The sequence below is a fragment of the Leucopleurus acutus genome (genome assembly GCF_964270905.1).
Source record: "Leucopleurus acutus genome assembly, chromosome: 7".
In the NCBI taxonomy this organism is placed as follows: domain Eukaryota; kingdom Metazoa; phylum Chordata; class Mammalia; order Artiodactyla; family Delphinidae; genus Leucopleurus; species Leucopleurus acutus.
Window position 1 is genome coordinate 27316607 of NC_139150.1, and position 27420 is coordinate 27344026.

The following is a 27420-nucleotide window of genomic DNA, read 5'->3' on the forward strand; positions in this document are numbered from 1 at the left end:
TTGAACTCCGGGGACAGATAAAAAGAAATAACCTAAACAGGGGGTGGGTAAGACACCCCCTGGCAAACAGTGGGGGTCCCAATTTGAAATGGGCAGAAATGTGTAGTGTGTGCACTTTTAGACGCTAAGTACGAGCAAATGGTCCTCAATAAACAGGGTGGATTTTGCCCGGGAACACTATTATTACCTGTTACATTTTTTCAACCATAAAAAAAAAATTAGGTTCAACTATTTAGAATTTGCGTATGATTTCCATGGGCTGATTTTCTAGCAGAAAGAAAGCTGATTACAATGGCCTGTCATTTGGGGACAAGTTTACTGGTAATCTATAAAGGTTACCTGAAAACCTAAATTATGTTAGGTTTTTATAAGAAGACCCAGTGACTATGCACTGAAAGCTCATCCTAAGAGAGGAAGGTCATTGCTTACCATTTATCAAAAAAAAGTTTTTGCTGTTTTTAAAATTTGGAGTGGGGTGGTTGTAGCTTGTAGGTTTCCCCAACTTTGTTTTAGGAAAACTATCAGCCCATTCTCTCAGACCTTCTGGTTTCCATTTCTGACATTCCTATTATTCTCTAGTTTTCACGAAAATCTGCCAATCTGGTCCAGAAAGTAGTCCTAAGCAACCTACATAAAATGTAAGACTTAGCTTCCTATCCTGGGCAAAGAAAAAGATAGCAATGCTCTGTGCCTAATATCCCTTTACCTGTCACTTACAATGCATAATTAAAGTGACTCGTGAAGAGATAGGGAGACACAGCCATCCCAGTCCACTCAGGGACATATCTTGAGGGGAAAAAGGAAACTGGAGGGTTTCAGAGTGGGTGCTACTTGACAAAGTAGGGATGTCTGAGTTCTTGCCCCATTGATATTCAATAGATAGGACAACTAGGAACCAATACAAACTTTGCAAATACTATGATCTGGGGTGGGGAACAGCTGCCAGGTTTGCCACTTATCTGTATTTTGGAGTCCTGATGTAGTGCTGGAAGAGGAGAGTGAACAGGCAGGTTTACATACCATGGAAATTGGTTTATAGGCTATAAGTGAAAGATATGGAACTATGATTGATGAATGAATACACTGAGGAGTACCTTTAGAAAAAGTGGAGGTATTGCTATTAACACTTTAGGGTTAACATTAGAATTGGAGTACAAGGGTTATAAACTCAGAAAATATTAAATGACCATGAATTGCTCATAGTTTACCTATTGATTGAGAATGAAGTAAGGAAAATATGTTTTATGAAATCACCACCCTTTCAATATCATGTCTGGTAGCATGGTCTCACTTGAGTGATTTGTCAAACAAGTATTATCAGGTCAGTGAAAATATTCTCACAATGGCTGGAAATTTAAGCATCACACAAGCATAAGCTTTCTTTTCACTTCCGATATGAAAATAGAAGGTGTATGGAAATTTACATACCTTTGACAAGGCTAGAAATAAGCTGTCACTCTCTTATATAATGCTCTGTGCTCTAAATCAATTCCACATCAGGGTGCTTGTAACAGGAATCTGCTAGCATCTCTTCTTGATGTCACCTAAAGTCTGATCACTTGAATATTAACTCAGCCTCCACACCTTAAAAGTAGCCCTAACATACAAGCTTACACAGGTTATTTTTTTTACTAGTATATCCTTCCTTAGCTGCACCTGGTAAGCCCATCTTCCAAAATGTTAATTATTTAACATTTTGAAAGCACTTACAGAACATTTCATATTCTATATAAGCTCTTCAAAGGGTGAGGGTGTTTCCCTCAAAGGAAAACTGGGGTGCTTACCAAAGGTAGGGGGAAAAGAGGCAGGCATCTGTCTCACTCATCTCTGCTTCTCCACTGTAACCTAGCATTGTACCTGGTACATGGAGACTCTTTAATAAATGTAAAATGAGAGAATTAAATCAGTTGGCTCAGGAGTTAGGACTCTCTCTGTATTTTCAAACTTGTCATTTTTCTTTGGCTCCTACTTATGTTTGACAACTAGACACGTATCTTTTTAAACAGTCATCTCCCTTTTGTGCAGGAGGGGAATTCCACCATTTCAACCTACTGTGTCAGTACAACTGGATAACCTCATCCCACTCAGAAATGGGCCAGACTCCATTGGGCTGCACATTGTGGGGAGAGCGTTTCCAGTCCCATGTCCTCACAGGAACCTTCCAGGTCTTACCATAGTTGGCTTCGATGTACTCGATGGTTTCACAGGGCACACGAACCTTCATGTCTACAAACTCGGTCCAGCACAGTGTAAACTTGGGAAACAGGTATCTGTGGCAAAACAGGCAATGGGGAGAGGCGTTAGGCTCCAACAGCAGAAGTTTTAGCTAAAGAACCCACAACTAGTGTACTCTTGGCTAAAGGACAGTCCTCTTCCACTAAATAGATTTGGGGATAGACACAGGGGACCTTTTGCTGTTTCTGACTGTCCAGTATCTCTTTCTTCTTCTAATGGCAATAGCACCCCAATTTATCTCCCCTATTCCCAGTCCATATGGGTCAGGAGGGGCTGACCTGACCCCTAGGCCCCAGAGATGGGTAAAAAAGACTCAGGCCTAACCAGAAAATTATAGTGATTGGGTCAGGGATGGAAATTTACACAAATTAGGCAAATGAAAATCAGCCTTGGAATTTCTTTTGGAACTATCAGGGGAAGAAGTGTTCTTCTGCTGAGGTTTCTAAGCTGTAGGATGGAAACTGAGCACTGCTAGTGGCCATCTTTGCTGTTAGCAGGGAGAGCCGGTCTGAGAATGAAGTCAAAGCAAAAAGTTGTCAAAAGATGGAGGAAAATGATAGAGGTCAGAAAACCCTGGGGAAGTGCTTGGATTTGGTTGTGGCCATTCCTTAAATACTGATAAATATATAAATATTCTTTTTGACTACATTTCTAATACTTGGAATTCGTAGTACATGGAGGGAGGCACGTAGCAGTGAGAGAGGAAACAAAACCCTCCTAGTTAGCCAGAGAACCTGAATCAATCCTGGCAATGTATGACATTCTCCAGCAATAGCATCATAAATGCTTGTGTGTTTGTGAGAGGACATGTTAATTCCTGTCTCCTGGGTTTCACTGTGGTCCCAGATGGCTTTTGATGACCTTAGATAGCTGAAGGAGAAATTCCCAGGATCAGTCAGGATATTTCTCAAACTCCTTTCCTAACTCGCACAGTAATAAGAATTTCATACCACAATACGTGAACATGGTAAGACTCACTATATGTTGGCTTTCTGAGCAAAGCTTCACACCCCAACCCCTCCTCAGATGCAGGAATAGAGATCTAATGCTTGGATCTACTGTACTTCAACAATACTTCTCTTAAAGGAAACAGTTATACAAACCACCTTCTTCCTGCTCTGCCTTTTATTTTATCATCTCCCCTTTTTAATTTCCGTTCTCAGCCTCAAACTTACTTCTTTCTTGCTTATTTTTAATAGGTTACACATCATTAAATCTCCATCAAATCCAAACTGCTACTAAAAGAACCTAACTAAAGAAAACCAAAATAAGCATCACATGTGTAAGGTGAATCTTCTTTTCCTTCACAGCATGGATTTTCCAGGGAAACAGAACAAGCACAACTCCAAGATGCTCTCCCAGGCTCCTCCCTTGCTTCCATCCCTCACGGGAACCCACCTTTTTGTTTTTTGGCCTTTCTTTCTTTTTTTCATCTCAAATGTAAAAGAATATCTCTAAGCTAGCCCACTAGTTATAATGAATTTAACTCAACTTATAGCAGAATTATTTCAATTAGTAAGTTTCAGAAATTATACTAAAAAAACCCCACGTTTCTTAAAGGTACTTTGGATCAGTAAATGAAATTCTATATATTACAAAGGAAAGTTCAAACTAGCAGGTTCGTTAGATTTAAGTTCATATTTTAATGCTATATTCTGTGTTGTTGCTTTCTGAGAAATGTTTCTTCTCTTCACAACATGGCAAGAACCTTCCGTAATGAGATTTAAAGTGGCAATAGCAGAGATTAAAGAAATTTAAAATATCAGAGGATTAAAGAAAAAAGGAACAGAGAAAAACCAGATGTCAAAGAGTAATCAGATTACAGAAATGGGATCTAACTGGGATGTTCTCCAAGGAAAGGTCAGTTCTCAGATATTTTGCTTTTGAATATTATTTTACCACCAGATGAACATAAAGCCACAGATGGAAATGAGAGGCTGAACATTTCTAAAGAAAGCAACAAGTCCTTTCTACACAAACCAATAGGTGCTGGCAGTTAACAGACAATACCAGCTGGCTTCTGTGAAAAGAAGGCCACAGCAAACCTCAAAGCTGAGGGAGAAATAGGATACAGCACAGCTCCACCATCTGCTGGTCCCAATTTTACTCCGCACACTCATATTCATGGACTTGCTTATTTTGTGAGACATATCCATCCATCATCAGCCTCCACCCTCCCCGATCAAGATGCTGGTCAGCAGAATGTCCACCTGTCCCATCCTATCAAGTTGACACACTGAAGCTGAAATGAGGCAGAAATCATGGTCCATCTAGTAACACAGGCCAAGAAATGCCCCTCTTAAATATAATCCTCCACAGTCTCATCAAAGAGATGAAAGAAAGAAAAACCGTAAGTCCAGGATGATACAATGGATGAGAATACTATAAATTTTATAAAAGCTTTTATAAAATGAAACGTTCAAAGCTTTCATTGAACAATGAAAGATTTATGAACAAAAACAAAACAGTTAAAATACATAAGCAATCTTAAAATTACTCAAAGACAATTTAACTCAAATGTTAATTTTTGTTCCTAAATAAAAACATCCCTAAACTATCTTTGTGGTTTTATTTTCACCAAATAATTTTCAAGCCTTTCAGCAAAAAGAAAATTCCAGCTTCCTAGGAGAAGAGGGAAGATAAACAATACAATGTGAAAACTGATTGTAAAACGGGATTGTGGAGAGGAAAAGGGGGGGTGAGTGACTCAGAACAGCACATGCCATGTACCCTGTCCAGGTTACCAGTAAATAATGACTAAGACTATAATTAGAGTCAATGTTACCTTAGCTTTTAAAGCCCACATTAAGTTCTCCTAAGTAGTTTGTACTTTAAAGCTCTGAGATAGGATCCAAAATGTGAACAGATTTAAATTCAGACTAAACAACCCCAAATCAGAATATAAATTCAAGGGATCTTATCACACACACACAAAATCCTTCCATTCATTTTCTAGTTCATACCACTTTTACTTCTTTTTATTTTTGCAAAAAGCAGTAGTTAGAATTAAGAGTTAGTTGGAGAAGACCATTTTTTCCCTCACAGACATCCTTAAAATCTGTAAAACTACTTATTGGTGGTTGGATAAAGTAATTTCATCAGTTTAACTGTACCACCTAAAAACATAATTGCTAAATGAAAAGCGCTGTTTTTACTGTTAATTAGTTAGCTAGGCTAAGTGAGAGAGACATCATCAATGACAACTGAATCTGACCTTTTTAAACATAAGTTTGCATTAAACTCTAGAGTTGGAACAGCAGAGCTTTTTTAAACAAGAATTTCCTGCAAAACAACACAATAGTTTATTCTCATTACCAATTTTGTCTCTTCTTTTAACTCTTAGTTTCTTTTTCTTGTGTTATTCCAGTGCCTAAGCCCTCCAGCACACTGCTTAATTAAAGCAGGGACAGCATGCATTCTTATGTTTTTTTCTGATTTTAACAGAAAGGCTTCTAAAGTTTTACCATTAAATACGATTGCTCACTCTAGATTTTTGGCATATTCCCTTTATTAGGTTAAAAAAATTTCAGATCCCCTTTAGTCCAAGTTTACTAAAAGGCCTTTTGCTGTTGTTGTTAATTTATGAAATGTATCAAATGTTTTTAATGTCATCTATTGAAACAATCACATACTTTTTTCTCCCTTTAACCTTTCAAGTGTTGAGAATTACACTAATACACACACATACTACAAAATTCTATTCATTTGTTTTTCATTCAGGATATTTTCATTTGTGTTCACTAAGACAGTAATTTCCCTTAAAAATTTTTTTTGGTACTGTCCGAGTCCAGTTTTGCTATCAGTCATAAAATGAATTGCTTAAAGCAGTTTTCTTTTTTTTTCCCAAAAATAAGGGAATAATCTATCCTGTGAAGGCATGGTAAAACTTTCCTGTAAACTTTCTAGGTCTTTTGGTAGAGAAAAAAAGGGGAAAGGAGAATTTGTGATTAGTAATTCAATTTCTTTAATAAGTTATTTAGAACTTCTTGAGTTAAAATTTTGTCATTTTCACATTTTCTCTAATATCGCATTTTAGACTGTTATCTTAGTTGTCCATAGCATTTTCTTTTGAGTCAGTGTAACACAGTTGTTTTGGATCAATCTTGCTGGATGTCTACTTAGTTTACTACTTTTATAATTTGTTATCTTAAGAACTAGCATTTGGATTTGTTCATCTTTGAGATTTTTCTTTCTTTTTTTTCTTTTTTTGGCAGAGCCACATGTCTTGCAGGATCTAAGTTCCCCCACTCAGGATCGAACCCAGGCCCTTGGCAGCAAAAGCACGGTCCTAACCACTGGACTGCCAGGGAATTCCCATGATACTATTTGTTTTTTATTTTATTAATTTCTTCTCTTGGTTTCCTTCCTTCACTTTCCTTAGACTGACTGTGCTGTTCTTTTCATCTCTTCAGGTGGTAGCTTAATTTTTTCAAACCTATTCTTTCATACTTGTTTTTTTTTTCTCCTAGTCTCAGACCTTCCCAAGGGACATGGGATGGAGTGACTAAATGCACTCAGCTTGTGCCCCACTGATGGGCTTCCCTCCACCCTACTTTTTAGAGGATGGGGTGGGGGGTGTGGGTGAGTCTGAATTAGATTACGAGGCCCCCATACCGGGTACCTCACAACAGCCATTGAAATACTTATTGTTTTAAAGGCTACAAGTTTACCTCTATCCTCTTAACTGCATCCTATTTGAATCCTAAAACTTTTGTAATTTCCACTATGATCTCCTTTTTAATTCATTAGTTATTAAAGAGGGCATTTTAAAGCTTCCACACTTTTTAAAGATGTCTTTTAATTCTTGATTTCTAATTCAATTCCACTGTGGTCATACAATGCCATCTACTGAAATAATCATAGTTTTTTTTTTTCCCTTTAATCTGTTAATGTGGAGAATTACACTCATACACACACACCTCACAAGAATTTTATTAGTGCTTTCAAATGTATTGAGATTGCCTTCATGTTGTAGTACATGATCAACTTTTATAAATGCTCCATTTATAGTGGATAAGAAAGTACATGCAGCATTTGCTGGATGAATACTTTCATATATATATATAAATAATACTTATATATATATATATATATATATATATCTGTCAAATAGATCAAGCCTGTTGATTTTGTCCATATCTTGCATATTTTTACTAGTTTCTTCTTTGCTTGACCCAGCAGTTTTTAAAATAAAAGTATACCAAAATCTCCCACCAAAATTGCAACATGTCAAATATTCATCAGAATTTCATCAGTTTTCGATTTATATATTTCAAGACTATATTGTTAGAGTCATAAAGGTCATGAATATTATTTCTTCTTGGTGAACTGTTCCTTTGTAAAATTATGTAGTGGGCCTTTTAATCCTTTAACAGTCTCCCCCACCACAACCCAATAAAATTCTATTTTGTCTGATAGTAAAATTACAGTAGAATTTTCTTTGGCTAATAATATTGGGGTATATTTTTTCTATTCCTGTAATTTTCAACCTTCCCATGTGATTTTGCTTCAGGTGTGCCTCTTCCAAGCATTTTATAGTTAAATGTTGTTTTCTATCTCATTTGATACTGTTTATCTTTTTGTAGGTTAGCTTAATCTGTGAATATTTATTGCAATAAATTACGTACCTGGACATATTTTGAACTCTAGAGCCAGACTATCTGGCTCAAATCCTGGCTTCACCAATTACTGTCGTGTGTGACCTTGGTCAATGTTTTTGCGCCTTAACCTCATGTATAAAATGAGGGTACAAGCAGTACCTCAGAGAGATGTTAGAATAGAATGAAAAATATTATAAATATAAAGTGCTCAGAATAGTATCTAACACACATAGTAAGTGCTATAACAATGCTGACTAGTTTTATGATTATTTTTACATGTTTTCAGTTTACCATACTTTTTCTTTGCTCTACCTTTCCTACTTTCATTTAGAATGATAAAGGTTTATAAATTATCTTTTGTTCTGCTTGTTTGGAAGTTATAAATAATATTTCTATCCAGTAGTAATTACTGTTTGTAATACTTACTGTTTATTTTTCAAAAAACATATTTCAGGGCTTCCCTGGTGGCGCAGTGGTTGAGAGTTCGCCTGCCGATGCAGGGGACACGGGTTCGTGCCCCGGTCTGGGAAGATCCCACATGCCGCGGAGCGGCTGGGCCCGTGAGCCATGGCCGCTGAGCCATGGCCACAGAGCCTGCGTGTCCGGAGCCTGCGCTCCGCAACGGGAGAGGCCACAACAGTGAGAGGCCCACATACCACACAAAAAAAAACAAAAACAAAAAACATATTTCATTACAACATTTTCTAATAAAGACTTAATGTATACAGAATCTCTATCCTCTTCCTAAACATGGGACTTAGTATACTTTATTCCTTGAACACTTAACAAATCGCCTCCTCCTCAACTTATTTTTGACACGTCTTTTTTTTTGGTAAACAGGTAATGGCTAACAAATGTACTGACATATTTTATCCATTTGTGTGTCCACCATTTTTTCATATATATCATATCTTCCTTTTGTGTTCTTTAATACAGTTTTAAGTGTGGATCTGTGAGACATAAATTTTCTTAGTCTTTGTACATATGCAAATGCCTTTATCTTGACCTCCCTCTTGAGTATTAGTTTTAATTGTACGTAACATTCTTAGTTGACAGTTATTTCTCCTCAGCTTTTGGAAGATGTTACTCCGTTATCTTCTGTCCTCTATTGTAGCCAAGGTATATTTGCTGTTCCTTTATGAGCAATCTATTTTCTCTGGTAGCCTATAAAATTTTTTTTGGTTTTGGTATTACTGTTTCCTTAAGAAGTATCTAGATGTAGATTTATTATTTATCCTGCTTGCCTGTCTTTAATTTGGAAATTCTCTTTATATACTCCTTCTTCATCATTTACTTCATTCTCTTTTAGCTCAGCTATGTCTTTTAGACATTATTCATCAGTGATTTGTGTTTGGAGCAAAGGGAATATGGCAAGGTGAGGAATTATTGTGCCACATTAATTATATGTCATCAGCATCAATTTTGCCCATAGTTTTCTACGCATTTCTAAGAAATCAACTCTTTGCTTTCTTTTCTTTTTTTTTTTTGGTACGCAGGCCTCTCACTGTTGTGGCCTACCCCATTGCGGAGCACAGGCTCCGGACGCGCAGGCTCAGCAGCCATGGCTCATGGGCCCAGCCGCTGCACAGCACGTGGGATCCTCCCGGACCGGGGCACAAACCCGTGTCCCCTGCATCGGTAGTGCAGTCCCCTGCACTCTCAACCACTGCGCCACCAGGGAAGCCCCTCTTTGTTTTCTTTTGTTTTTGATTTTTTCTTTTTTTTTTTTTGGCCGCCCCATGTGGCTTGCAGGGTCTTAGTTGCCGGACCAGAGATTGAACCTGGGCCCCCTGCAGTGGAAGCGTGGAGTCCTAACCACTGGATCTTCCCTAAAACCAACACTTGAAAACCAAAGTTACAGCATGCTGACTAGTATTTTTTTAACCATCTCTTCCACTAAACCTCTCACAATCCTTCCACTGATTATACAGAAGCAAAGGGGTAATAGAGGAATGGCTAACACTTTTCAGAGACTGGACTGGAATATAGTCTCTCTGAGGTCTTTATAGATCTCATATGCCAATCCTGTCCCAAACTTCTAACATATAATCAGTATACATATAGCATATACATGTTTTATAAGATAAAATTCTACCCATTGAACCTTGTTTTTCTGCTGACTTCCACTGTAAGTTGAGTGATTCCATCTATCTTATTGACAAACTCTCCTATGCAATCTCCATAGGACAGAACTAGTGAAGTAGAAGAAATTTATATCACCAACGAGTAGACAAATTAAAGCTTGTATGGATAGTTATCATTTAACACCTGAATGCACATACTTAATGACCATATCAAAGACTATTCATTTAAAGCATGCACAAGACTTTCCTTTAAGGCCAGAGGGAAAAACCTCAAGGCATTTTTATTTCTACTGCGTAACTTCCAAAAACTATATCTATAGCTCATCAACAAGTAATTAGACTCCAGCTGTGCTTGCTTTGTCTCAGACAATTTTTATAGGATTCCTTTTTGGATATAATAGATAATGAAAAAAGGAGATTAAATTACGATTTCAAATTTCATACTAAATACAAAAGGCTTCATTTATTTTGATCTCAGATTATCTAATTTGTCCAAGCAGATGCAAACGGCTCCAAGTTTATCACTGCAATTAGGTCTGCCTTGATCAAATTCATGGCTTCTGGTCCCAGATATCCTTCTGTTTCTACTTGTGATCTTGAGCTCTTTTCTCTTAGTATCAATTTTCTAAGTCACAGAATTTTTTTCTCTTTCAAACTCTTAAATCAGTTTTTCAAGCTGCAATTTACACATAATGAAATGCACCCATTTTGAGTTTTGATAGGTGCATATACCTGGGTAACCACTAAAATCAAGATACAGAACATTTCTACCACCCTGCTTCCCAAAGCTCCCTGTGCTTTTTGGCAGGCATGCAGTCAGTCCACCGTGGCCCCTGGTGATCAATGACCTTTTCACATTCTTGATTGGTTTTGCCTGCTTTACAATTTCAAATAAATGCAGTTACATAGTACCTACTCTTCCTATTTGAATTCTTCCACGTAACATAACTTTTGGAGATTTATCCACGCTATTGCATATATTAGTAGTTGGTTCCTCTCTGTTGCTAAGTAGAATTCCACTGTTTGAACATACCATAATTTGTTTATTTGGTCACCAAAAGATGGGCATTTGGGTTGTTTCCATTTTTTGGCTACCATGAATAAAACTGCTGTGAACATTTGTGTAGAAGACATTTAGTGAAAATTTGCTTTTATTTCTCTCAGAATACTACCATATACAATCTCTTACAGAATTATATTCAAACAACAAAACATACCGCAGTCTTAAAAAACCAAATTTACTTCATATAAGTGAAAGGCCCGCTATTTATTCATTCTGAGGTAATCTTCTCTTAAAAAAACAAATAAAGCTCACTATACAAAGAACTGCCACTTCTATATATTGTATAAGAATACAATTACCATATAACATGCATTCAATGTTCTTCCCTCCATGGTTTGGAGGTGTTACTAAGGAGACCTAAGACATAATCTAAATGTTGTAAAATATGAAGGTATAAACAAAGTAGGAAATATAACATCATTTTTAGAAAAGCTAATGTTTTAAATGCACTCATTTAAAGAAATTATTCAAATTTGCCTTTTAGCTTCACAGCTGTAAGTACTTAAAAGACAAATGTGTTTTTTGAGAGCTAGAACTATGGAAGCATAGTATCAATCTATGGAGCTGAGAGAGTCTATGAGTGGGGATTCAACAACCAACACCAGTCTTTAACTTCTTTTGAAGCAGTGACTGAAAACAACTGGGGTGACTTAACTTTATGGCTTTGATTCTCCAAAGGTGCTCCGTTGGATCAAGTCATCAATCTGGTGTCACCCTTTCATCTTAACGAAACACTGTAAACTGTGCTTAAGAGGAACTGGTTTTAGTTTCAAGTAGGGTTCAGGTCTCACTCAGCCTGACAGATTTATCAGGACTGATTCTACCTATAACTCAGAAAGGACAGAAAAATCAGCAGAAGTACCCAAATACAGCATAAAAGAGGTAAAGGGAAAAGAAAAATCTATGGAAATTCAGAGGAAGGGGAGATTATTTCCATTTAGAGGTACTGAGGAGCAACCTCAAAATGGAGGCAACTCAATGGCAGATGCCCTCGAATGGCAGAACTGGGACATGGGATGACGTCTAATAAATAACCTGGCACTACTAGTGACACACTTAAAATCGTGGACTGAAATCAAGTTTCGAAAGGCTGGGGTCTAAGTACACTGTGGTGTCTAGGATTTGATCCTAGAGCAGAGAAAGGACATTAGATAAACTGGTGAAGTACAGATAATATTTAGAGTTTAGTTAACTGTAATGCACCGAGGCTGGTTTCTTGGTTTTGACAAATGTACCACAGTAACAATACATTAACATTAGGGGAAACTAGGTGACTGTATCCAGAAACTCATCTGTATTATCTTCTGTGAATCTAAAATTATCACAAAACTAGAAATTTATTTTTAAAAAATAGGGGGAAAAATGGCAGGTAAAATAAAGCAAGCTGACAAAGATGACTGAGGAGACCTGTACAGCTGCAAAGAGACTTAAGGAGTCAAAGGAAAAACAAGACACTGAGCAGTAAAATCTTGTACTTTTATCAGAACATTGACCAATTACTCCTCTTTTTCTCAAATAGCACAATCAAACAATAATAATAATTCCAGTTCTGGGAATCTATTCAAAGAAACAACCCCTAATAAAGCTTTCACTTTATATATAAAGATGTTCACAGAATTTTTTAATAATAAAAAAATGGGAATAATCTAAATAGAATAATAGTTATATAAACCTATTATTAGACCTTTCTCCATATTCCTCCTAAGTCTCCCTAAGAAACTTCTCTATTTTTTATGCCACACTTCCTTGTCGCTGCTTCTAGATAGTTGATTTGTATCACAACTATACATGACACCTATTTAAATCACACCCTGCTGACAGAGTACTTTAATATTTGTTTCATGGTCTAGATTATGAGATCCTTGAGAGCAGAAACTAAGTTATATTCACATCAGAATCCTTAGCACATAGCGGTTAGTAAATAAATTTTGCAGAAATGAAATGTTAAATAGGAGTCACACTTGGATGAGTCTAGTCTCACAGAGGACAAATCCAAATTTTTTGAAGATCTATACACTAAGCAGAAGCTGCATATATCAGAAGGCCTAAGTAAGCCACAGGTAGCCCCAGTGGTAGCAGATTTCCTATCAGAGGATACAGAGGTAGCTGTAATATTCTGACAATGTCGATAAATAGAAGGGCTACTTTCATGGAGGGAGTATTAACAATATGATAGAGATTGTGGTAACACTAACACTCTGTATGGGTAAGAATACGAGCTCTGAAGTGACATGGCCCTAGGTCTGAGGCTTAGCTCTGCCTTAATTTCCTCATCCATATCATGAGGTGACAGTAAATCTCCCTTATAAACTTGTGATGAGGGTTAAATGACATGATGCATATAAAAGCTTGGCATAGTGCCAAGCACAAAGTAAATATTCAATAAAAGTTAATTTTTATTATTACCATTATTATTGCCTCTTAAACTTCTGGCCTCTACTTATATCAGTTGATTCAGATGTGAAGGAAAGAAATAACCCAAAGGAATCTGGGCAGCATCTGTAAGAACTCTGAAGTTCTGGAATGACAATTTCACATCTGGAGGCATAGTTAATATATTCATCACTTTTTATTATTGGCAATTGGAACTTGGAGAAGAAAAATAAATATTAAAAATCCAGACAAGATTTAAGAATGGAATTTAGATTTTAGTTGAAAGTATAGGCTTAGAGTAAGAATTGAAGATGGAAGAAATATGGGACCTGGGAAGAAAATGCTTGCCCAAAGAGTAACTAATCCAAGTTATCACTGTGTTGAAGGCCCAGTGTTTTGTATCAGTGCAACACATGAGTAGTAATAGTAATAGAATAATAATATGGTAATGATAGTTGCAGCCGTAGCTAATACTTACACAGTACTATGTGGCAGGTACTGTTCTAAATGCATTACTACATACATTAACTCATTTAACCTATTAATTCTTAGACGGAAGCATTTAGGCTTAAGAATCCAACAGGTCTGAAGTTAAATCTTGGCCCTACCATTAATGGCCAGAGAACCTTGGACAAGTTACTTCCCTTCTCTGGGCTTTAGTTTCCTCATTACTAACTGGGAGTGAGAACACCTAACCCACAGGGATAATGTGAGGATGGTATGAGATTAAATAATAAATTACCTATCATAGTGCCTGATATCTAGCTGATACCTGGTAGCTATAGCTTTACATTGCTATCAATATTGTAATTATTATTAAATCTTATGACCAAAAACATCATTCTGAAGGCATGCAGAATAAAGTTTTGAAAGGGGAAACTTTTTTCTTCCTTCCTCATTCCTCTTCACCTTTTCAAAAAATGGTAAGCATCCTATATTATTATTAAGCTTTTTCTCAGAATAAACTACACATGAATAAAAAGTAGAATATTATAAAGATAAAAAGACCCTTAGACTAGCTTTAAAGATTTTTCCCTCTAGGAACAATAGTGGTGAAAATTCTATAGTTCCTTAAATAGTAGTGAAAAGAATGAAAATGGCATATGGCTGGGGGAATCTTCCAAAGAAATTACTCCACACAACCATCCCCTTTTCTCTTCTCTGCCTTTTAAGGTTACGGTAACATGATAGAAAATCTGAGACTCACACCATCTGTTCAGGCAGTTCTATCACTGCTCATTTCTCTCGTTAAATAATCAGAACACTTTCCACTTCCCAAACACTGCTACCATAAAGAGCAGTTAAAGCACAATGAAAGAAGACTTTTCTAGCCAGAGATGTAGTAGTTAGAAGTGCATAGTTCTTTTGAGGTCTGACATGGGATCATGTCAGTGAGAAGAAAGAAATCCTTCTAAGAAAGCCTTAGAAGAAAAATTAAGACTAACATGATTATAATACAAGCTTCAGAAATTACTTTTCTTAGAACAAAGGTGACATTCTCATATGAGTTCTCGAAGAATAGGTGTGGCAGTTTAATATTGAGATAATTATATAGGTTTCTGATCTGTAAATTCCTTGTAAGACTAAGAAGAGAAATCCTACTGCTACAGAGAGTATTAATAATAGCAGCTTATAATTACTTAGCACTCAGGACATGCTTAATTATCTTCAAAACCCTTTTTGTGTATTGACTCACTTAGTTCTTAAAACCATTCTGTGTAGGAATTTCTATTATTGTTCCCATTTTACATTTGAGGAAACTTAGGTACAGATAATATAGCTGATAAAATGGAGAGCTGGGATTCAAAAGCAAGCAGACTGGCTCCATGCCTTTAATTTCTATGCTACACTATCTCCTAGTTTAAAAAAAAGCCTCTAAATTATGTGTTAAATTTGGCATCTTTACCATATTTGAATAAACAAACTATAGCTAAATGTCAAAAACACTTAGCTCCCTATTCACCTAGCCATAGTGAGAGTGTCAATTACAAATTCATTAACTTACTAATTTCTACCTTATAATCTGAGCTTACTCAGCATGAAGGTGTTTGTTGTCATAAAGCAAAATAATTTTTTATAATAAATGAGTTTCGGGAATATGCTCCAGGATCAGGGTCAATTGGGATACTTTATTACTTTGAGAAAAAGGTTTGGATTACTCTCAAACGTCCAGAACCAGTTTAACCTTACACGGAGACTCCCTGCCTTCAAACAGATTCAGTGATCCCAGTAGGGTATGTCTAAGTACCCAGGAGAAACCAGTCCAAGTTTGGAATTCTTCTTCTATGCTATGTAGAACATTCCCCAATGCTCCCAATGGCTCAAATTTATTCAATGATAGGAGTCCCAATCTCAGCTAGTTGGTGAGGGAAATTTATGCTACTGGTCATATAACAACCATAAGAATGACAACAACGATAGCAATCACATTAGCAATCATAATATTAATAATATTAAATAATAATAACAATGGTAACCACCACTTACTGATAATAAGTGCTAAGCATTCCGCTAAGTGCCTCATACTGTCAGGTGTATTACAGAGGCAGTAGGGGGTAGTGATTAAAAGTATGAACTCTAGAGACAGGCTGCTGTCTGACTTATTCGCTGTGATGTTGAACAAACGACTTAAATTCTCAGTGCCTCATAGACTATCTGTGGTTGTTATGAGGATTAGATGTGTTAATACATGAAAAATGTTCATAGTAGTGCCTGATACACAGTAGTACTACTCAAATTTAATGGATGAGGAGCTTAATGTTCAGAAAAGCTAAAGGCCACAATTAGGGTGAAGCTGAGGCTTCCCGGGTCTGCCTGATTCCAGAGCCCTTGCTCTCTGGGTTCTCTTTCGCATTCATTCTCTCTCTCTCAGAACTGTGAACAGGCCAACTGCATCATAAAGGGCACTCAGTTACTCTAACTTCATTTTTGTCTTTCGTCATCAAGGAGTTTGACTATGGCAGTATTAAAAAAAAAAAATGTTCAAAATGCCAGTCTAACATATTGCAGTCCATCAATTAATTCAGAATTGAGACACTCTCCCCCTGCAATTTTCTATCTGAATCATGTGTCTTAAGATTATAATTGGCAGTGTCTTTCCTTTCTTGATAGCACATAAAATAATGGTACATCTTACAATGCATATCACCTTACATTTGACAAAATATGGTAGCCGTTAAGCCCGATCACTATCCTTTAAGGATTAGCCCTCAGTCTATGTGTTAAAGGCACATTCCAGAGCTTGCCCAGCATTCATGACCTCAGCTCCAGCCAATCCCAATCTCCTCACTTAAACTTCACGTGACCTTAACAATCTCCTTCTTACTGACCCTTACCCGTTCTCATCAAATTATCAAGCTCCTACAGCTCTAACAGCCAATCAGTTTTTTGGCTCAGGCTCTGGGCCTGATTTTTCTGTTCCTTATTTTGGCTTTCCATTTCTGATGACTCAAGGGCTTCCAAATCACAATGACTCTATGGACTGACAAACCCAGGGGCACTTCCTCCTCAGGGACTGTCCTTATAGGTAGTCCTCACTTCTCAAGCATAACTGGGCTCTCTGGGAAAGCTGAGAAAGTATCAGCTAACAGTGAGACTTGACAGTCTTTTTCCCCCCCCATTTTCAGTTACTTCCTTATTTCTACCTTCTGCAGTTATTACTATAGCCCCTTTTGTAAGTACTTATCTGATTCATACTTAAATTTTTTTCCTGTTTTGGCCTGAGTGCCTCCATTCCACATATAGTCAGTCTCTTCATAGAAGAAAAAAATGTCAAGTTTTACATCATCTTTTCCCTGGAAAGATAGTTCCAAGCTGTCTTCTACCTAGGGAGAAGATGAACATCTTCACAGACTGAAACAAAGGAAGTACATTTTTTAAAATTAAAAAAACAAAAGATTCTTATGTTTTATACAGAGAGAGTATAGGTTTCAAGATACTGTTTTTCAAGTTGGAGCACTTCTAAAATTGGGATGCATCAGTAGCACACCATTGTTTGATTTTTTTTTTAACATCTTTATTGGAGTATAATTGCTTTACATTGTTGTGTTAGTTGCTGCTATATAATAAAGTGAATCAGCTATACGTATACATATATCCCCATATCCCCTCATTCTTAAGTCTCCCTCTCACCCTCCCTATCCTACCCCTCTAGGTGGACACAAAACACTGAGCTGATCTCCCTGTGCTATGCGGCTGCTTCCCACTAGCTGTTTTACATTTGGTAGTGTATGTATGTCCATGCCACTCTCGCACTTCATCCTAGCTTACCCTTCCCCCTCCCCGTGTCCTCAAGTCCATTCTCTACGTCTGCGTCTTTATTCCTGTCCTGCTCCTAGGTTCTTCAGAACCATTTTTTTTTTAAGATTCCATATATATGTGTTAGCATACAGTATTTGTTTTTCTCTTTCTGTCTTACTTCACTCTGTATGACAGACTCTAGGTCCAACCACCTCACCACAAATAACTCAATTTCATTTCTTTTTATGGCTGAGTAATATTCCATTGTATATATGTGCCACATCTTCTTTATCCATTCATCTGTCAATGGACACTTAGGTTGCAAAAATATGGAACGCTTCACGAATTTGCGTGTCATCCTTGCACAGGGGCCATGCTAATCTTCTCTGTATCATTCCAATTTTAGTATATGTGCTGCCGAAGCGAGCACTGATTTCTTTCTTAAATGCACATAAAATAATGTTGCTTTTTACAACTGATGACAACTCAGAGTAAATGACTTATAGTAGTTAAATGGTCACTCTGCAAAACATCCTGTTCCTGAGCCCCTTTCTGACTAAAGAAGGAAAGTAAGCAAAGAACAATTATTCCCTTTAATAACCAAGTAAAACTATCAGGAAGTAAGTCTCTCATCACAATCAATAAATGAGTACTTATGTAACTGTGGCATAGAAACCCATACATCAATACATTATATACATGAAAAAAAGAAAAAAGAAGTTAAAAAGTACAAAGAATTCTGAGAGCATTTCCCTAAGAAACTTATCCTACAAATAATCATGTTCCCATTGGACTTGGTGCATCTGTCTGTGGCAGCACTAATCACTTAATTGTTGATGACTTTGTTTTCTCCCAATTAGACAGTGGACTCCTCAAGGATAAAGACTGTACCTTATTCATCTTTGTGTCCTGGGTGCAGAGCTCAGTGCCAGGCAGAGACTGAGTGTTAAGGAAACAATTGCTGAATGACTAGAGTTCTATTGCTTTGCCTTTCACCTCAGAAAGATATTTTATTAAATTTTTAAATAAACTAGAATGATTATGATGAGAGAAGTAATTTTCCAGGAACTAAACATACTTCTACTTGCTTTCCAGGACAACACCTCCCTGGGAACAACCAAATTAAGAGTAAGGTCATTGTCGGGATCATAGGCTTAGGGCATAGGAATCAAAGTGTCTAAAAGGAGATTTCATCTAAGCCACAATGACCTATTCCTAGTTGACCTGTGAGAAAACTGCTATGGCCTAGGACATGTGAAATAAACAAGAAACCCAAGTACTGTTTGAAATGATTCCATATATTTTTTTTAAGCTTCTTTTTTTTTTTGACATGGACCATTTTTTAAAGTCTTTACTGAATTTGTTACAACATTGCTTCTGTTTTGTGTTTTGGTTTTTTTTGGCCGAGAGGCATGTGGGATCTTAGCTCCCCGACCAGGGATCAAACCACACCACCTGCATTAGAAGGCAAAGTCTTAGCCACCAGACTGCCAGGGAAGTCCCTATATTTCTAATTCTTAGCAATCCATGGAATGTTTCAAGTTGATAATAATATGATGCCTACGTGAACATAAAATTAAATGACTCATGAGAAAAAACATAACTTCAGGTAAGGTAGATGAGATTCTTACTTATTATATTAATCATATATTATATTAATTAATTATGTTATATTATTGCCTAATATAATGGCAATAAATTCTTCAGCAAGAGTCCAAGCTCCTTTTTGCCTTCTCATGGTCAATAGAAAGCCAGATTTTCTAGTTTTCCTTAAATAGTGCAGAAGTCACAAGTGGTAATAATCTTCTGCTGAACTCATCCTGGCCGATAATGAGTGATAAAATGCTACATACAGTGCTTTTAAACATCTCTGAGTTGCTTAATATAAACTTTACTTTTGAGACATGTTACTAATGAAGTAAATCAGATTTTTATTACTGACCTTCCCAAATTTGTGTTTGAGTGGGAGTCCTGCATCTTGAAATGCTGAAATAATATCAGATTTGTAATCTTGTATAAAAATTCCTAGGTCAACATCTTTACTATAAGGAATAATGCCGCACTGCCGATACCATCCTAAAAAAAAGGAATGAGAAAACTTTTTTAAAAACTTAAGTTTGGAAAAAATTAGTCATTATTATAATGGATAGTCTTTGTAACAGTGTATTTTATTTCACAGGATTAGACTTGGTGTGCTTTACCAAAGTTAAAAAAAACTTAGATCCCAACTTAATATCTGTGATTATAGGAGCCACTTGTTGAAGAACATTTCTTTTATTCCTTCCTTCCTTCATTTTTACTGGTTTGAGCACTCAGCAGCCTCAAAAACTTTCATGATGTACTGTAATTTCTGAATAAACTATTAGCTTTAATAATGTTAACTGTGCCATCCATTTAAAACATTAAGTTACTTTTTAAAATGTTTAATCATAAATCTCTTATAATGAAGGCTGCTTTTAAGATATGCTAAAAAATATAATTTAATTCTTTTGCTTAAGCTATATCCCTTTCCTGAGCAGTAATTTGTAGAACTTAACAGCTCTGAACAGCTCATGTCTGATGGATCACATAAAAAAGAAGAGCAGTACCAGCCTCAATTTTCAGCATACTGTCAAAAGATATTCCTACATATTTACTATGTATCTACTTCTAAACTGGGGCTATAATAATGTTCTAAAAAGGCAAACTTTATACCTTAATATTACTAAGGGCTCTGAGTTTCTCTTATTATCCTTCTAATCCTTCCATCAAAGTATTCAAAAAGTAAATAAATGTCTATGATTATCTTTGAGAAATACTGTTTGGAATTCTAAACTTTAACTTCATTTTAACATAGATCTTTAGAAGCCTAGCATGGGATCTCATCTCTAGTTTAAGAAAAATCTACAATCCACATCTATCAAAGAATCATGAACTACTAAAAATGGAAGACTCCTTAAGTATCATCTGATCCAACTCCCTCATTTTATAAATGCCCTTAAATTAAGAAAACCATGGGGCTAAGAACTCAAAAGATATCATGATAAATGATCACGAAATATTTTTGATGACAGTCTATAAAACAATCTTACTCCAGAAAGTTAAACCTTAAAGCATGTATCACATAAATGAGATGTACTTTTTTGGGGGGGGGGGTTACTCTAGCTGGAAGCTCCTTGACAGGAAGAACCATGGGAATTTTCCTCAAAGCCTAATTGACAGGATAACCATACATCCCTGTTTACACCTGTTGTACCAACATAATTACTAATGGCACTCCTTTCACTCTCAAAAAGTCTCTTGAATTGGACAATAAATTATATGGTAACCCTATAAAAGCAGGAACAAAATTAATTTTTGTACAAATATACTTATAATTAAGATAGAACAAATACAGATATAATCAACTACAGTTATAAACAAGAGGGAATAAAAACAAAAAAATGTTAAATTCTAAATAATTCTAAAATCCAAAGGAGTTTGAGCTAATGCACAATAGAAAGAGATCCAGAAATCTTTCTTGGATTCTACATTTCCCCATCTCAGAATGAACAGAATGTGGTAAGACAGTGATGTCCAATCATGATCTGGAAAAGATTCGTGGAAGACCTTATAACATTCCCTTTCCTCTTAGAAACTTTTGGTGCAATGCAAGTTATTTGTATTGTGTGTAAGTAAAGAAACAGAACACAGTTTGTTTTTTTTTTAAGGTAATAACAACCTTTGGGATAGAAATAATAAAATGCTTATCTAAAGATTATCTGAGAATCACATGTAGTCTACATGTTCTGATATAAATTTTATACAAATTACTTATAATTTTGGGACACACAACATGGCCTTAATTCTGTTTTATGCTTCTGAAGTTATTTCTTTAAAAAAATCAATAAATCCTTGCTCCATGCACTATGTTTATTCTTTCTATAAATATGATGCTTCGAATACCACTGATGTGTTGTCGTCTCAAGCAGTCATCCTTAGAGCCAAAGAGGATGAAATGTCAAAAAGACAAATGTAAAGTAACAAGAATTTTACCTAGACAAGTTCCACTGCTCAGCCAGAACCGTACTCCCAATTTCTTTAATGTTTTGGCTGCTAGTTGCAACAATTCCTTTGCACTCTTCCGAAAGGCCATAGCTTCCACAGTGTTATCATCAAGGTATTGCTACAGATATAATAAATAGTCAGCTATTATAGCCATTTCTAAGTTGCCAGAAATATTTCTGTGACATCCAAATTAAACTTGAAAATTAACCCCATATTATATATTTTTTGATTATAAAAAACAAGTTTCAGAATTCCTTGTTAGTCACACATTAAAATAAGACTATAAGAGTGGATTCTAGGAGAGACAAGTTAAAGGGGAAGGACTATACCCAGGATTCTCAAAGGATGAGATTTATACCTTTATCAACTCCCTCCTCTACATCACGATTTAGCAGATTGGGTAGTTAGGGGAAAAGAAGGTTAATTAAGAGAGCTACAGGCATATCTGAAGCACAAGGCCTTCAGTGACGTTTTCATCATTCACTGGTGCAAATGGTCTTTAGGACAGAACAGTACAGTACAAAGAATGTGGGATTTTTGAATCAGATTGTGTTCAAGTCTAAACTCACTTCATTTTAGCTATGACCCTGGGCATAGCGCCTCAGAAGAACATAAGCTCTACGAGGAAAATGACTTCATTTTGTTTATCACTATATCTCCAATGTCTAAAACAGTACTTGAATGAATGAGAGAATCAAAGAACAAACCTCTCTCAGATATAATTTTCTCATCAATAATTAAAGAATAATAATTATACTTTGCAGGACTGCTGTGAAGATTTAATGAGATAATGACAGAAAAATGTCTCACAAATTTTGAAATTCTATACAAATATTACTGTCATTTACTTATAGTCTTTTTGCTTTTCTTCATTTTTAGGGTGTTCTGGAACTGAAGAAAGCACTGAAAATTCTTCATTGATGCTTCACTACCTACGGGACAAAATCTAAACTTCTTGGCATGGCAGACAAGGACACTGTGTTTAGGGCCAGAGTACTGGTCCAGCCTTATCTCCACCCTTCTCATATTTCACTCCCCAAATATATCACAACTTTTCAAGCCTCTGTGTCAACATGTTTCCCTGTCTGAAATGCCCTGGACTAACAAAATCTTTCAGGTCTCAGTTCCACCCTCTGAAAAACATTCCCTGATTTTCCCAGGAACACAAATGTATTTATTCTCCCAGGGCTCCTCTTCAGCTCAACATTTAAAGAGCAAGAAATTACGTTTGGTACTAGATATAGACAGAGACAAATAAAATAATCTGTTCAGTGACCTTATAACAGTTACCATTTATATATACTTTTATTATAATTCTTATCATATTTAATTCTTTTTGTTCCAGAACAAAAGATCAAAGTCTTTTTTTAAAATTGAATTGTAATTGACATACAATATCATATTAGTTTCAGGTGTACAGCATAGTGATTCAATATTTTTATACATTACAAAATGATCATCATGATAACTCTAGCTACCATCTGTCATCATACAGAGTTATTACAATATTACTGACTATATTCCCTAGTGTGTATATTACATCCCCATGACATATTCGTTTCATACCTGGAAGTTTATATCTCTTAATCCCCTTCACCTATTTCACCCATCCCCCTTATCATATTTCATTCTAATTGCTGATTCTATTTATATTTCCTCCAATAGGCTGTAAACATGAATCCTTTAAGGCAAGTACTGAATCTCTCCATCACTGTATGTACAAATTGAAAATGGTGCCTGGTATATAATATGTGAGCAACACATATTGATAAATGAGTAAATAACTGACTAATCCCCTCCCATCCCACAATATCTTAAAATATCCTGGCATTCTTTTACAATATAGCAGGAGGAAATATAGTTCCTAGAAGGACCATATATCTCAAGCAAAAAGTATCCCTAGGAAAAAAGACGGATTCCTGAAGATAAGTTACATTCTCCAGAATACACAAAGTATGTGGGATCTTTTCAATATGAAAACATCCTCAGAGCCACAATTCTCTTAGAACATATGATTGGCATGAGAGATGCATGTTCATATCCCTGTTGTAGGGGGGAAAGCCTGGAGCTAGAAATTTGGAGACCCAGAATTTACTCCATGCTCAGCCAATAATGACTATGTAACTTACATCTTGAAACCTCAGTTTTCTTATCAGTTAATGGTGAATCCTTGGCTTATTTCACAGAGTAACTGAAAGGATCAAATTAAGTAACAGAAATGAAAACTTTGCGTTATACAAAAATATTACTCTGACAATTATGTCCAACTGAGGCTGCCCCTGCATAGACACACTCCCAGCTCTGACATACCTTTAATAAATAACATGACACTCCCAGAAATTCCATTTCTTAGAATTGACCCTCATATGCGTTAAAGTATAAACACGTATATACCTATACACCTTATACATCTGTTACGGACTTTAAAAGTTATAGTTATACATACTTTTTTTCATTTAAAAATGTCTCATATAAATCTTGGGATTACCATGCCTCTTAGAAAAAGACTAAATCCTAATTTAAATACCAGTCCATATGATCTTTCCTGTTCAGACAACCTTTCCCCAAATCTTTCCCCAAAATATAGATGAAAAACAATAAAATGACAGAAGGTGTCCACTCATTTCACAGATGAGGAAACTAAGGCTCAGAAATTTGCCCCAGGTCTCAGAGCAACTTAGTAGAAGAAAGAGGATATGAATGTGGCTTTCTAGATATTTCTGGGCCAGGGGTCCAGATATTTCCATACTCCCCTCTAGTTTTTTACTGGAACTCAACAAACTGAAGCTCATCAATTATTTTTTGATGGTTACCGCCGAAACAAAATTAAGTGCAGGAAAATGTGTATTATCCTAGTCCTAAACTTCTTGGTAGATTGAGAAAATAATTAAAGTAAATAAAGTAAGCCAGGAGAGCACTTCCCCTCTGTTCTCCTTCCCTCCCTGGACTCTTCTAAACTAGAGCCATTAGATGAGGCAGAGCAAGAAAGCGCACAGTGGTGGCCTGGCATGGGTATCGGAGCCTGAGAAGGCGTCGAGGGCATCCACATGGAGAAGAGTCCAGTGTGGGGAGCCAGAGCCTGAGCAAGATGAGAAGTGTGTCTATATATGGGAGTAGCCCAGTGGGGGAGAGCAACACCTAAGCAGGATGAGGATAGCATCCATGTGGGAGAGCGAACAGCAGAAACAATGGGAGACTGAACAAATAAGTAAATATATTAAGAGTAATATAAGTCAGGTTTCTCACTGTTTGAGAAGGGAGTCACAAAAATGGAAATGAACCCTATGCTATTTAATTGAAATATAAATTAAACTGAAGACATCAATGTGGATTCATGGATCGTGATAGACAGATACAGAAGTAAATACACACACACTCTACTCCTGTCACTGAGAGGTCCTGCAGGCAAGCAAATCTGGTCTCCAGGCTTGGCTTCTAAAAGGAATCAGTATCCAGAGAGATGGCTGATTCCAGGATTGTAGCAGGGAAATTACAAGATGAACCCGGAATATCTTGAGCCAAAAAGCAAGAAGGTGCTCAAAAGATGATGGAGACATGTCAAAAAGACACAGAAGTCATGTGAAGGGGCTTCTACTGGCCAAATATGGAACAGTTTGAGGATCAAAATAAATGATGAAAATAGTGCACTATAACTCATTGAAGAAAATAGGAAATCATGAGTTCATATTGATATAAACAAAGAAACTTGAAAGTTTGAGGAAGATATTGACAATATTTACAGACTTTTAAAGTACCTTCATGCCAAATACCTATTAATTACAAAGGGAAAAATAGAAACTTCACCAGGGCGAAGCCAGCAGACAGCACTTTAATCACGTAATCAATGTAAAAGTCACTAGTAATGGGACAAATCAAAATCATGCAGCGTCCAACAGGATGAAGTGAAAGCACAGAATCACTTCTGTGTTATTCCTACTAAAGGTATATAACCTAAATCTAACTTGAGGAAAAACCAAACAAACCCCAAACAAGGGACAATGTACAAAATATCTGGCCTGTAATCTTCAAAAGTATCAAAGTCATAAAAGTTAAAAAGTGATTGTGAAACTGTTCCAGACTGAAGGAAACTAAAGAGACAGAAAAATTAAATGCAACATGTGATTCTGAACAGAATCCTTTTATTATAGTAGTCATTATTGGGATAATTAGCAAAACTTGAATGAGGATTAAATGGTAATAATCTTTATGTTAATTTCCTGATTTTTGTACTAAGACATGTAGGACAATGTTCTTGTTTTCAAGAAATACTAAATTATTTGAAGTTGTGGGGCAGATGTTGACAACTTACTTGCAAATGGTTCAGGAAAAAGAATTATTTGTATTGCATCTGTAACTTTTCTGAAAGTTTGAAAACGTTTCCAAAAATTATTATAAAAAAAAAAGAAAGAAAGTTAGGAGGCTGCTTTGTGAGATCTAGTAGATTCATTGATTTTTTTTTTTCAACACCAGGCATTGTATTTAAGACTGTTTGGCGCCATCAAGTGTTCAAAGTTATGTATGTTCACCTCAATTTGAAAACTGACCTTCCTGTGGTTATAACGTAAGAAATGATGAAGAATGAAACATTTACAAGGGTAAGGATTAAAAAAAGTTATCAATCCCATTAGGTACTCTATATCAGTAATAACAGTACATTAGCAGAAGAGGAAAACAAATCAGTAATCACGAGTCTGTCTTGCTACTAGTGAAGGACACAAATAACATGATGAAGAATGAAGACAAAGTTTGGGACTTCCCTGGTGGCGCAGTAGTAGAGAATCCGCCTGCCAATGCAGGGGACACAGGTTCAAGCCCTGGTCCGGGAAGATCCCACATGCTGCGGAGAAATTAAGCCCGTGTGCCACAACGACTGAGCCTGCGTGCCACAACTACTGAAGCCTACAGCCCGTGCTCCGTAACAAGAGAAGCCACCGCAATAAGACCACACACCGCAACCAAGAGTAGCCCCTGCTCGCCGCAACTAGAGAAAGCCTGCGCACAGCAACGAACACCCAATACAGCCAAAGATAAAATTAAAAAATAAATAAAATTAAAAAAATAAGATTCAGCATAAAAAAAAGAGAATGAATACAAAGTTCCACTTGATCCTGTTATGAAGAGAAACCTGTCAATAGCATTACAGCCTTGCTATGTGATGGTACTTTAAACACCAATAGTATGAGGCTATGATAAGCTGATTAGCCCTCTGAGCATCTGTCATCCACATTCTTTACTCTAATGCTGACTGAATGGTTGCCCTTAAAATCTAAAAAGCAAAAGTGAAAATATGCAATTAAAAAAATATAACACTATTCTCATGATTTCTCAATATCTTGAAACATTTTACATCTTACACTGCCTTCTCACAAAGTTCAATAAAATGAGTTTGGGCAAATGCTTGCTGGGTAATAGAGTAGCTCTAATAAGTGTCCTGGAAAGAAACCATTTGATTCGGATGAGCACCTTATTCTTCATGCATTTTTCCATCACTAGAGGAGCCTTTCTTTGCGCCAGCTACTGTGCTAGATACTGGGGCTATAGAGGTGAGTAAAATAAGATGCCTGCCATCAAGAAGTTCACATAATCTTGTAGGGGGACAAGACTGACATTCACAATTAATTGTGATAATTGCTATGACAGAGGTGGCAACCAGAAAAAAACTCCCCTGAGGCAGGAATAGTGAATGCGTGGTCAAGTGCAAGCACCAGTCTGCATCTCTTCTGCTTCCTACTACTCTGTGGTGGGGATATGATGGGCAGCACTTGCCTAATATTGCTGGTCCAGCCACACATGCGGTTTT

General features: G+C 36.4%; 1 protein-coding gene across 10 annotated transcripts in view; it reads right to left on the reverse strand.

Annotated features, from left to right (window-relative positions):
• FKTN (fukutin) overlaps positions 1-27420 on the reverse strand; it is an 89499-nt gene that overhangs the window by 19725 nt on the left and 42354 nt on the right. For 3 of the 10 annotated variants that reach the window (XM_082842133.1, XM_082842130.1, XM_082842129.1), the window contains exons 7-10: positions 21609-21738; positions 19537-19670; positions 17052-17179; positions 1040-2270 (exon numbers count right to left, since the gene is read on the reverse strand). In XM_082842133.1, the coding sequence (XP_082698259.1) occupies positions 2057-2270; positions 17052-17179; positions 19537-19670; positions 21609-21738 (606 nt within the window). In that variant the 3' untranslated portion in view covers positions 1040-2056. Of the gene's footprint in view, positions 1-1039; positions 2271-17025; positions 17180-19536; positions 19671-21608; positions 21739-27420 lie in introns of those variants that run through there. The other 7 variants (XM_082842131.1, XM_082842132.1, XM_082842136.1 and 4 more) reach the window with 5 other exon arrangements.